Source organism: Crocuta crocuta, unplaced genomic scaffold (genome assembly GCF_008692635.1).
Source record: "Crocuta crocuta isolate KB4526 unplaced genomic scaffold, BGI_CrCroc_1.0 scaffold505, whole genome shotgun sequence".
NCBI classification, from domain to species: domain Eukaryota; kingdom Metazoa; phylum Chordata; class Mammalia; order Carnivora; family Hyaenidae; genus Crocuta; species Crocuta crocuta.
In genome coordinates, this window is record NW_027528808.1 from 103,323 (window position 1) to 116,536 (window position 13,214).

A 13,214-nucleotide genomic window follows, 5' to 3' on the forward strand; every position below is an offset into this window, starting at 1 on the left:
GGAGTCACAGACTCTGAAACAGGCTCCAGGCTCTGAGCTGGCAGTCAGCACAGAGCCCGACGCGGGGCTCGAACCCACGAACTGCGAGATCATGACCTAAGCGAAAGTCGGACGCTTAACCGACTAAGCCACCCAGGCGCCCCACATAGCCACTACTTTTTAATGTTATAACTGGCAGTTTGTACCTTTTGATCACTTTCATCCAATTCCCCACCTTCTATTTCCCTGCTTCTGGTAACCACAAATCTGATCTCTTTTTCTGTGAGGGTTTTGTTTTTTGTTTTTGCTTTTTATTTTGATTTAACATATAAGTGAGGTCATATAGTATTTGTCTTTCTCTGTCTGACTTATTTCACTTAGCATAATGCCTTCAAGGTACATCATGTATCAAATGGCAGAGTTTCTTCTTTTTTATGGTGACATAGTATTCCAATATATATGTATACCACCAAAAGTAGAAAAGTGTACACTAGCATTTATCTCTCTTGTGTTTTTGATGATAGCCACTATAACATATGATATTACATTGTGGTTTTGATTTGGATTTCTCTAATGATTATTGATGTTAAGTTTCTTTTTATGTATCTGTTGGCCACTTCTATCTTCTTTGGAAAAATGTCTGTTTAGGCCTTTGCTCATTTTTAAATTGGATTGCTTGTTGTTGTTGAGTTGCATATGTTCTTTATGTATTTTGGATAGTAACCCCTTATCAGAGATATGATGTGTAAAATTTTCTCCCATTCCATAGGTTTAATTTATGTTTCCTTATTGATTTGTGTGTGTGTGTGTGCGCGCGCGCACACGCGCATGCACAGGAGCTTCTTAGTTCGATGTAGTTCCACTTGCTTAGTTTTTTATACTGTTGTTTGCCCTTAAAGTGTCATACCCAAGAAATCATGGCCAAGACTCATGTCAAGAAGCTTTCCCCCCATGTTTTCTTCTAGGAGTTTTATGGTTTTAGGTCTTACAAAACCTATAGTGTAAGAGAGAAGTCTAGTTTCATTGTTTTATATGTGAATATCTAATATTACCAGCACCATTTATTGAAGAGATAGCTTATTCTGTATTGTGTATTCTTGGCTTGCTTGTTAAATACTGGTTGATTGTATATACTTGGGTATATACAATTGTATATACTTATATCTGGGTTCTCAGTTTGTTCTATTGGTCTATGTGTCTGTTTTTATGCCAAATACCATACAGTTTTGATTACTATAGATTTGTGATATAGCTTAAAATCAGGAAATGTATGCCTCCCAGTTTGTTCTTCTTTCTTAGGATTGCTTTGGTTATTTACCATCTTTTGCAGGTCCATATAAATTTGAGGATTGTTTTTTCCATTTCTTTTTTTTTTTTAAATGCCATTAGACTCTTGATAGGGATTGCATTGAATCTATGGCTTTGGGAAGTATGGACATTTTGACAATATTAATTCTTTCTATCCATGAAACAGGATACCTTTCCAATTATTTGTGTTTTCTTTGATTTCTTAAATCAATGTTTTATAGGTTTCAGTGTAATGACCCTCCTTGGTTAAATTTATTCCCAAGTATTTTATTGCTTTTGGTGCTATTGTAAATGGGATTGTTTTATTTTTTTTTCCAGAGAATTCACTCTTGGCATATAGAAATGCTACTGAATTTTGTATGTTAATTTTGTATCCTACCGCTACTGAATTCATTGATTAGATCCAACAGCTTTGGGTGAAATGTTTAAGATTATCTCCGTATAGGAAAAAGGGGGAGAAGAAGGGTGAAATGGTGGGGGAAAGGGAGAGAGGCAAACCATGAGAGACTCTTGAATGCTGACAAAAACTGAGGACTGATGGATGTGGGGGGGAGGAGGGATGGGCATGGAGGAGGGCACTTGTGGGGATGAGCACTGAGTGTTATGTGGAAACTAATTTGACAATAAACTATTTGTAAAAAAAAAAAGATTATCTCCGTATAAAATAATATCTTCAAATAGAAATAACTTCACTTATTTCTTAACAATTTTATGCCTTTTAATATTTTTGACATCTAATTTTTCTGGCAANACCTTTCACCTTTGAGAATTAGGTTAGCTATGGGCTTGTCACATATAACCTTTGTTATGCTGAGTTTTTTCTATAACTAATTTGTCGCGAGTTTTTATCATAAACGGATGTTGGATTTTGTGAAATGCTTTTTCTGCATCTATTGAATTATCGCATATTTTTTCTTTTATTCTATTAATGTGATGTATCACATTTACTGATTTGCATATATTGAACCATCTTTGCATCCCAGAGATAAATCCCATTTGATTATGGTGAATTATCCCATAATATGCTGCTGGAATTGGTTTGTTAGTATTCTATTGATATTTTTTGCATCTAAATTCATCAAGGATATTGGCCTATAATTTTATCTTGTGGTAGTGTCCTTTTCTAGTTTTGATATAAAGATAATGCTGGCCTTGTAAAATGAATTTGGGAGTGTTCTTTCATCTTCAACTTTTTGTGAGGGTTTGAGAAGGATTGACATTAATTTTTCTATAACTGTTTGGTAAACTTCACCAGTGAGGCCATCTGATCCTGAACTTTTCTTCATTGGGAGATTTTTTTCATGCTCATTCAGTCTTCTTACTAGCAATTTATCTGTTTGGATTCTTTTTTTACTTCTTCCTGATTCCATCTTAGTATATTGTATGTTTCCAAGAATTTTTCCATTTCTTCTAGGTTGTCCAATTTGTTGGTGTAAAGCTGTTCATTCTTTTTTTCCCCTTAATTAAGGAGTTGGCTGATGCTATTGTGGAACCTGACAAGCCCCAAAACTGCAAGACAGGCTGGTCGGCTGGAGACCTAGGGAAGAGCTGCAGTTCAAGTTTGAAGATGGTTTCTTCACAGAATTCCCTCTTCCTTCAGGGAGGTCAGTCTTTTCTATTCAGGCCTTTCAACTGATCCGGTGTGACCCACCCACATAATGAAGAGTAATCTGTTTTGCTCAAAGTCTATTGATTTAAATATTAATCTAATCCAAAACTATCCTCACAGAAAAATCCAGAATACTGTTTGAACAAATATGTGGGTACCACAGTCTAGCTAAGTTTACACGTAAAATTAACCATCATGGCTGGGATCCTGTTAAAACTGCAAAATTTCAGAGCCTTTGCCTAAAGGCATACACTTGCCCTTTCTAACCCCCAGAAATCATGCCATCCTACCATTACTACCTTTCTTTGATGAGAGTTAGGGTGCTAAGAACAGCCAGACACCACTTTTCCCTGATTTATTTTATACTGCTGGCGGTGTGGGATAGTATCTAATTTTGCATGATCTAGGTCTAAGACTTCTGCTCTTGGATATAGTTACTGAAGGGGTGATGTGTTCATATCCAATGACTGACTTTCTCCAGGACAGAGGATAGGGTGGTAGAATCATAAGGAGCAGTGCCTGAAGAGAAATTTTGTGATCATTAAAGAAATGGTAACATTAAGGCCTTATAATCAGGCAAATAGAATCCATATTTAGGATGATAAGCAGAAGTTATACATTAGAGCTAAGGGTGGAGTTTCCAGGCATGGATCCTAGGGATGAGGGTAACAGTTCAGAGCAAGATCTGGGACAAAGTGTTGGAAGCAGAGAGTAACAAACAGGCATCACAGGGATTTTTAGGGAAGGCACAGAAGTTACTTGGAGATAGAAAAAGTCATCATCAAGGCCACTCACTCGTCCTGGAGTTTCTGCAGCTACTTCTGGGGTTCCTTCCCCTCAGGGGCTTCTGGGCTCTGATAGGGTACAGGGAGGAGTCCACCACCCATCTCAAGCAGCAGCTTTTGTGAGAAGTTAATCTCATTGGAGTTGTCCATAAACTTGATGTCTTTGTGCCAAGGGACCAAGGGAATTAGAGGGGTTGGCAGGAAAATGAGTGACTGGAGGACCATGGCATCTGAGCTAGCTAGGGGATGAGGCCAAGGATGTGGAGACCTAATAATGTATATGTAATGATGTAGCGAGAGGAAGTAAAGTGGCAGTGAGATGAGTACCATGGTCTCTGCCCACGAGGGAACTCAGACAGCTTGGAGAGCCTAATTTGAGCCGGATATTGCAATTGCTTGCTAACATTTGAGCCTGCCTCTATTCCTCACTATGTGGCTGGAAGGTGTGCACTGCAGTCTGTCTTTGCACTTCTTGTCTTTGATCACTGAGACACTAAATGGAATAACATGGAATTACTCCTTATGTAATAGCAATTATTCCCTTAGTTCATATTTCCAAGAAATTCACACACCACTATATGGATTCCTCCTGTAAATGTACATAAAGAACTGAAAAGTGGCAAGTGGTAGGAAATAACTTACGTGAGACCTGATAATAGAGGCATAATTTGTAAACTGGTGGTACCTCACCTGTGTCATCACTTATAGGATAGCAACTTGAAATTTGGTACTGTTATTATTTTAATTTCAAAAATTTCAAAAATGCCTGCTAGTGGTCTAAATTCCAAATGTTACAGAAGTGTGGACGATAAATTGCACAAGTGCCCCTTTCAACTCTTGCCTGAAATTCGGAACTTCTAATTGTCAGTCATTGAGAAAGGTCTCACAGGACTGGCCCTAATGTGAGATTGTGTGCTATTGTTTTCTCTCTGGAAGTGAAACTAAATGTATGAACCCCACCCCACCCCCAAGCTCATGGACACAGAGCACTCTTGTCAGTGATCTGAGAAATGCACTGGGCAGGCAGGCTGACTCTCCCTCACTCTCAAGTGCTAAAATGAGATCCCTCCCACGGTGTGCCTTCGTAAAGGGGGAGGGGGCAGTGGAGTGGATGGATGAGAAGACAAATGCAAGCACGGTGAGAGGAATGAAAAGGCCCATTTCTGATTCACCTGTGTGCAAACCATAAAATTATTGATGATATGCCTTTGAACGTATTCAAATGTTTAGGAATAAGAAGTAAAATAGGTGAGTCCTCATCTTCCTTCCTGCCCCAGCCCTCACTAGCCAGTAGGCGACCCTTGCAGAGCCCCTGTTGTTCCAGGTCACATGCCTGCTTCTGCAGGCCTCCAGGTAGCGCATCTGACTGAGCCACACTGTTTCCAAAGGCCAATCCCTGAAAGCACTGTGTGTCCCTTCTCATCAGAATTTATTGACACAATACCTATGAAGTCAAGCCTGGTGTATCTACAAAGGACTGCCAGTGTGAATAATGTGGAAGAGAGGGCAGAGCCTTTCGGTACTGGACCCATTGCCTCATGGTCAGGGCAGGGGAAGAGCGATCCAGGACACACATCATACAACGTGCAACATCACTTTTTATTATGAAGATAAACAGCAACCATCAGCGGGGAAAATACACAGAACAACTAACACTTCAGGTGGTTATGTTACCTGGCCTGCTAGTTAAAGATAATTTTGGCTTCTTGGTTAGCCAGGCCTCCGTTCCCAGCCATGGACATGACCTTAGGCTGGAAACAAGAACCACGATGATGTGGACATCCAAAGCTTCTTCTAGGGGATTTGTTTGAAGGCCTCCTCTGGGATCTTGCCTTCATTCTGAAGGGAAGAACTTGGGATGTCAGAAGAGCCAGATATCAGAGTTTCATTCCCAGGCCACCCAGCCTCCACCTTCTTGGGTTTCCTGAAGGCCCAGAAACACCCACCTGTAACCCACTTAATGGATCCCAGACCTCACCTTGAGCATAGTGAAGACCTGACCAGCTCTGGTGTAGTTCCACTCGTTGTCCTGAAGGCATCTGGAGTGGCAGAACAGATGACCTCCATTAATATCACAGTACAGAGGCACTGACTATGTGATGCTAAGTCTATGCCACCTTTTTGCTGGGATGCATATACCACCAGTATGAGCACTATGTGTAATGATGAAGAAAGACCTACTGAAAATGTGTGTCACATTTGACACAAAATTCCATGACCGTTAGACTTCAAAACAGAAAATTAGAGTTCTCCAAAAGAACAAGGGAGCTTTATATATGTTGATAAAGAAAAACATTCAAGAAGATAAATGGAAATTTTAAAAGTACAAGTTTCTAATAATTTTTTATTGAGATGTAATGTAGATACCATTTTGTTATTAGTATTTTTATGCACATACCATTTTAAAGTGTACAGTTAAGTGTTTTCTTAGTATATCCACAAGATTGCTCACCGTCACCACTATATAATTCCCAAATAATTGTATCATCTCAAAAAAAAAAAACTCCTTTAGACATAAGACACAACTCCCTATTCATCCCCTTTCCTCATACCCTGGAAACCACTAATCTGATTTTGGTCCCTGTGGATTTGCCTATGCTGGACATTTGATATAGATGGAATCATACACTATGTGACCTTTTGAGGATGGCTTCTTTCACTTAGCATAATGTTTTCAAGGTTCATCCATTTCATGGCATACATCAGAACTGTATTCTTTTCTATGACTGAATGATATTCTACCGTATAAACGTACCAGATTCATTTATCCATTCATCAGCTGAAAGACATCTGGGTTGTTTCCACTTTTTGGTTATTATAGATAGCGCTGCTATTAACGTTCCTGTACAAGTTTTAGAGTGAACATATCTTCATTTATCTTGGTGTATACTTAATAGTGGGATTCCTGGGTTATATGGTAACCTCATTTAACATTTTAAGGAACTGTCAAAATGCTTTCCCTAACCACTGTTCCATTTTACACTCATACTTGTAATATATGAGAGTTCTAATTTACCCACATCCTCACCTATGCTCATCTTACATTTCACTGACTAAAGCCATCTTCATGAATGTAAAGTGGTATCTCATTGTTTTTGATTTGCATTCCCTAATGACTAATGATGTTGGGCATGTTTTCATGTACTTGTTGCCCATTTGTATATCTTCTTTAGGACAAATGTTCATTCAAATGATTTTCCCATTTTAAAATTGGGTTGTTTGTCTTTTTATCATTGAATTATTAGTCTTTCATATTATGCTCGATAGTAGACCTTATCACATATGAGATTTGCAAAGATTTTCTACCATTCTGTAGGTTGTATTTATATTTTGTTGGCAGTGTCCTTTGATGCATGAAAGTCTTTAATTTTGATAAAGTCTAATTTATTTGTCTGGTTTTTTATTTGGTTCCTTATATTTTGGTGTCATATATGAGACTATTATCTATTTTAACTTCATGAAAGTTATATATTTATATTTTATTCTAAGAGTTTTTATAGTTATAGATCTTACATTAGGTCTTTAATCAATTTGAGTAAATATATGTGGCATGGGTCAAAATTCATTTTTTTTTGCATGTGGATATCCAAGTGTCTCAGAANTAGCTGGAAATCAATTAACTATAAATGTCAGGGTTTATTTCTGGACTCTGAATTCTATTGCATTGATGTATATGCCTATCCAAATTTTAGTACAATGCAGTCTTGATTATAGTACCTTATCAGTAAATTTCAAAATTGTGAGCATTGGGAATTTTGAGTCCTCCAGCTTTATTCTTCACTTTCAATATTGTTTTGGCTATTCTAAATTCATTGCATTTTAATGTGAATTTTAATGTCAATTTATCAATTTCTGGAAAGCAGCGAATTGGGATTTTGATATGAATTATGTTGCATCTGTACACCACTTTAAGTAGTATTTCTATCTTAATAAGTTTTTCAATTCATGAACATAGCATGTCCATCAATTTTTAGGTCTTCTGTTTATCCCAACATTGTTGAATGAACTTGTTTATCTGTATTCTAACAGTTTCTTAGTGGATTACGTAGGGTTTTCCATATGCAAGTTCTTGTCATATAACATTATAGTATTTTAAAAGTCTTTTATATGAATCATCATAAAATTAGGATACTTTGTTCATAAGCCTTTTTTTGGAGAAGCAAATATCCAAATACTTATTTTTTCAAATTGCCTCTGCATTCCCATTATTTATTCTTCCACTTTCCCAGCTCCCTCCTATTCCACTGTACACCCAATCTTACTTCTGAGCCCAATCGAGTTTCATTCCAGACTGGATGGAGAAAGCCTGCACCATTTCCTGCTGCTCCTTGGAGAGGGTGAACACAGAGCTGGAGGTGAATGAGGACACTGGGATGGAGGACATACTCTGAGTCTTACTGGGGCTGGCATCTCTCACAAACAGCTCATCATTCACAATGCATACACTGGAGGAAAAATGGACTGACCCTCAGACAATTGACAAATTGACAACCCCACATCCCTAACAATGACCCTGCTGCCACTGTTTCTCAGCAACCAGATTCCTTCCATACCCCTACTTTGCCTATCCCTCAGCTTCCCTGGCTGACAACTCTAGCCCTCCCACAGATGCACCTGTGGTGAATTTGTCTACTAGCTTCACTAGATTTGTAAGATTAACCCCAATGCATTTATTATGAAAAACAGCCTAAGGGGCAGTATAGTCTAATACCATTTTCAGAGGAAGATGCTGTTTCACAGAGGGGTTATGTGATTTGTCCAATGTCACTCACCTAGTGAATGTTGGGGGCAGGAAGATAACCCAATGCTTTGGCTCCGGAGTCCATGCTCTTAACCACTAGGCAAGAATTGCTTTCCACAATACTGACAAAACCTCAATTACAATACTGACAAAATACTGCTACATTCCCAAACCCCTGAACCTCAGCTAGACTGAGTGTTTCCACCCACAACACAGTACTCACCTGGAATTTTTCGTAGAAGTAGTAATAAAGGTCCGGGTGAAGGCACGAACAGAACCCTGAGACCTTCCTTCCACTTCAACAACAAACAACAAACAGCAATACCCCATTAGAATTTAACATACTTCACATGCTTACATAGCATTCCCCCGTCAGGGTCTAACTTGATACTCATGTTGAAGGGCACAATTGTTCCTTGAATGTCAGGATGCTGGGAATGGGGAGGGCAACAATAGGAACAATCTGCTCCCAGTGACAGAAATTTTCTATATGCCAGGCCCTGTGAAAACCACTTTACAAATTCATTTCATACATTTTCACAGGCACAGAATAGATGGGTCTTATTAGCCCCATCTTGCAAGTGAAGAAACTTGGAAGTTAATTAATGGGCCCCACTTCTCAGAGTAAGGATCTGGGATGAGAGCCATCAAGCTACATAGCCTGTGTCCCTAACTCCTGAGCTCTGCAGGGTAGACAGGCATGGACCCTTGTCAGATTGGGATGGTTTGGGAGCTGAGTGGAGGAAAGAGAACACTTCAATAGGAAGAGAAGGGGAAAGAAAGTTGAGAGTGAGTCCAGCCAGAGGGAAGGGAGCAGTGGGGCATCTGGGGAGGATGCCCAACATACACTTACCTTCCTCGAACACCCCACTGACAGAGAAGCAGAGCATCATCTCCTAAAAAGGAAGAGTCCAAGTGCTAAGTCACCTAAACATTCAACCCATCTGTGGCTTTCTAGGGCCGCCCTTGGGAGGAAGCAGGTGCTTACTGTTTGGAACCACATGTCGACCATGAAGGAGTTGATGTCATGCTGAGTTTTGGGCAGTTCACAGAGGGAGCAAACGATGTCATGTTTTGTATGCTTCAGCAGCTGAACACGCAGGTCTATGGGGGGAGGAGGAGAAGCAAGGGAAAGTCAGGGTTGCCACACTTTGTGCCCTATAATTACGACTTCACATCCCCTTTCCCTGCCCAGTCTTTCCCATCACACACGCACAGGAGTCCTTGATCTTCTTCATATTCCTGTTTTCCTTGAGGTACTCGCACAAGCTGCTTCTAGGGAGAGAAAGAGGAAGAGGAGGTGGTGGTCTGGCCAGTGTGTGTGTTTCCAGGAGCTTCCCTGCGTCCACTGGGAGTCACACAATCCAGGATCAGAGTCTGAGCTTTGCTACTTACGGGGATGGGTCTTCAGGGTTGAAGGGAATTGTCAGGGAGAAGCAGGCCTTGTGGTGGTAAGCAGTGAGGAGACCTTGGCGGTCTTCAGAGTCATAGATCAAATAGTACCTGTGGGGAAGCAATGAGGACAGTGTATCTCTGGGGTCTGAACCTCAAATGAGACTTGAGAACCCCCATGAACAGACCTGTGTTTGGGCGGTCCAGTCTTTCTCAGCCTCCAGCCCCCATTTCTTGTGGTCCCTAAGGTACTTACTGCTGCAGGAATTGCAGGATTAGACTCTTCAGTTTCTCATTTCCTCTGAAGCTCTCCTGGAATCAAGACATTTGAGACTATGTGGCTGATAAAACCTCCCTTGTAATCCCCTAAATGTTGTTTGATCCTACTTCCTCACCTTGCTGGAGTGTGGGACATCGGTGTCAATGATAATTGCAGGGGGTAACTTCTGGCCATCCTGGAGAGGAAGAGAAAGTCAGCAGTGGAGACCAGGGAGGCGACCCAGGATAATCAGGGAAAAGGATGAGCCCAGGAAAGGGTGAGGGTCAGAAGACAGGTGTGAAAGGGCACTGGGAATTCTGTGGGCAAGATTACAATGGGTGTCTTCATCATCGGGTCCTGGAATTCTCTACTATTATAAGCAACACTGTGTGTGTGTGTGTGTGTGTGTGTGTGTGTGTGTGTGTGTGTGTATGTACATTTTTTTGGGAAGAATATCCTTATCTTTTTCAGGAGTCCATGTTCCCTAGTGCATAAAGGTCTCATGGAAACATGTAATCTAGACCATACCCAAAGAGTTTGAGGGCAGATATAGAGATGATCAATGGTTAGTAAGGGACAATGATGAGTGTAGGCACTTACCAGACGTAACAACTTGGGGAAACATTCCCTGATGGCACTGTCCAAGACCAAAAATAGAAAGAAGTAGTTGATAGCTTGAAATTGCAATTCTTCCTTTGAGTTAAAACACTGATTGCATAAACAAAGACTGTATTTTCTGCCCATCCAGCAGCCCCTTTCCCCATCTCAGTTTCTGATTTCAAGAGGTTTAGGTCCACTACTCTGCTGAGCACTGAACATCTTCCATATGGATTTTCTGAAGGCATAGCCTCCTTATCTCTCTCCACAGCTTCACATTCATATCCCCTACTTCTCTTCTTCCTTCCCTCTATCCCTTTCTCCCTCTATCTCCCTGCTGGGTATCTCCCACCTTGAACTGTCCCAACTCCCATCTCCAGTGCCACCAGAAGCAACATTTGGAACCCAGCCTCTGGGGCTCTTCCCCTCCCTGCCTCACTTCCTTCCTCCAGGTCCCCACTGAAGACTCCAGAGAGAAGAGCAAAGGGGGGTGGGAGCCCATAGCTCTGCTACCTCATTAGGGTCCCAGCATTCTGAAGGCCCATGACACCCCCAAGGGATGGCCCAGAATGCCAGGGAAAAGAGGTGAGTAAGGTGAGACCCAGGAGGCAGGAAGGGAGGGGAAGGGTAATGAAGACAGAAGAGGGAGTGAGAGTAGGTGAGAGGTTAGAGAGACATAGGGGAGTAGAAACAAAGGAGGAAGAGAAAACAAAGGAAAAGGAAAACAAAATCTCTATTATGGTGGGGGGACAGGAAGGAAGAGAGAAGGGAGAAATGGCTCCCCAGATGCAGCCCTTTCCTTCATCTGCCATGGCTGGACCTAGCACCTGAGGTAGGAATGGAAAACACGCCTGTGTGACCTCAGTCTGAGCTGGGTATGGGAAATTAGGTAGCTATGGGGGATGGAGACCTTCCCCAGAAGGAGTAGAGGGTCAAGACCCAGCTCAGCATGGGTCTGAGGGTCCACGTCCCCTTCTAGTTATCACTGCCTTCCCTCCTGATGGCCCCAGTGCATCAGACCCTGTGCCTGTCTCTATTAATAGATTCCTCGCCTATGGGATTATACCCATGTCCCATGTCAGGTTACACAGGGCTCTTCTGAAAGACCAGATTGGATGACGTGAAATGTGTGGGAGATAGGGAGGGGCAGCGCCTCTTAGAGGCCTGTGCATCTGTCTTCTCAAGCACCTCTGCCTTCTGCCTTCCATTCCTGACTTGGGAAGCCCTCTGTTCACTGGCAGTGGTCTACTTCTTGCCACTTGACTCAGGGAACCCTAGTTTCTCCCAAGGAAGGTTCAGCTCCTGACAAAAGGCCAGAGAAATGGACGTAATGAGAGCAGCCATCCAGAGCCCTGAGGCTCAAAAGCCACCATGGAAACCTGGGACAAATGGGGGAATATTTCGTTTAAGAGAAGGAAAACCCCTCTCAGAACAGTTGAACAAAGCCCCATATCACCACAGAGGCAGGGAGGCCTGTCTCAGCACGAGGGTCAGGGCTGGAGGACCCTTCTTGTTCCAGGTCACCAGCATCTGTTTCAAGGCTGTTTACCCCTGGTCTTGGTGAGGAGGGAGAGCTTTGCTTCTTGGAGCACATCATAGGTGAGTATGAGAGAAAGCTAGGTGCAGAGGCAGAAACAGATGCCAGAGCACCTAAAGAGATGAGCAGGTCAGAGGGATAAAAGAGTTCTAAATGCAGGTGAGAGACACAAACAGAGAAGCAAGGGTTGTGGTACTCCTAGAGGACTATGGCTGCCACCACTTGCAGAGAGGCACTGTCAGGGATAGTTCAGGATCCCGTGGGTGAAGTTACCCAAGAAGAGTGACAGAGGTTCACACTGACCTTATGTAGGTGGACTGGTCTGGGAAGGTGTCGCACAAGGGGTTCCCTTCTAGCCAAAGCTCTTCAAGATTCAGCCCTTTCATCTTGTTTAACTCCCACACTAAGGTCAGCTGAGAAATATGGGGAGGAAGCTGTAGATGAGTCCCAAGGAAGGAGAGAAAGGCAGGCCCCTGCACCCCCAGCCCCCATCTTTCCACACAGGTACTTTCTTCTGCCTCATGTCATCACACTGATGAGCACTACCACCCACCATCAACCCCAACTTTGATCTGGCTCCCTCTTCCCACCTCGTTTTTGGAAAGGTTCAGGATCTTGACTGTGGGGACCATCTGTATAATGTCAGACAGGCCATCCAGTCCATATAGTTTGTTGTTGCTCAAGTTCAAGGACAACAGCTTTGGTGAAGAGATAGAGCGACAGTTACTATCTAGGGCCTCAGAGACAAATCTGTCCTCCACCCCATGAGTTCCACGCCCTACTATTAATAGCAGCACTGGGACTAAGGCCTTACCGTAGGGAAATTCTCTTCAATGATCTGCAGGGTGGCAGCCATGCAGTTTCTTCGATTCAGGATTATATCAATATCATGGTCCACCAAGTCTTCAGGAAGCCAAGAGGAGGCAATCAGAAGGCTGAGAGGGGTCCAGGGCTAGCACCAACCCCTCCCCACATTTCCATCCCTCAGTCTCCCTCCGAGGCAGATC

The 13,214-nt window shown here is 42.2% G+C and overlaps 1 protein-coding gene across 1 annotated transcript in view; it reads right to left on the minus strand.

Annotated features, from left to right (window-relative positions):
• Positions 1-5,317: 5,317 nt before the first annotated feature.
• The window catches only part of LOC144224760 (nuclear RNA export factor 2-like), a 9,739-nt gene continuing 1,842 nt past the window's right edge, over positions 5,318-13,214 (minus strand). Inside the window, exons 6-19 of the mRNA XM_077755856.1 lie at positions 13,022-13,110; positions 12,798-12,905; positions 12,511-12,620; positions 10,674-10,710; positions 10,210-10,269; positions 10,071-10,126; positions 9,818-9,925; positions 9,639-9,697; positions 9,411-9,526; positions 9,276-9,318; positions 8,646-8,718; positions 7,944-8,126; positions 5,660-5,720; positions 5,318-5,520 (exon numbers count right to left, since the gene is read on the minus strand). Coding sequence (XP_077611982.1) covers positions 5,476-5,520; positions 5,660-5,720; positions 7,944-8,126; positions 8,646-8,718; positions 9,276-9,318; positions 9,411-9,526; positions 9,639-9,697; positions 9,818-9,925; positions 10,071-10,126; positions 10,210-10,269; positions 10,674-10,710; positions 12,511-12,620; positions 12,798-12,905; positions 13,022-13,110 — 1,148 coding nt within the window. The 3' untranslated portion in view covers positions 5,318-5,475. The remainder of the gene's footprint in view (positions 5,521-5,659; positions 5,721-7,943; positions 8,127-8,645; positions 8,719-9,275; positions 9,319-9,410; positions 9,527-9,638; positions 9,698-9,817; positions 9,926-10,070; positions 10,127-10,209; positions 10,270-10,673; positions 10,711-12,510; positions 12,621-12,797; positions 12,906-13,021; positions 13,111-13,214) is intronic.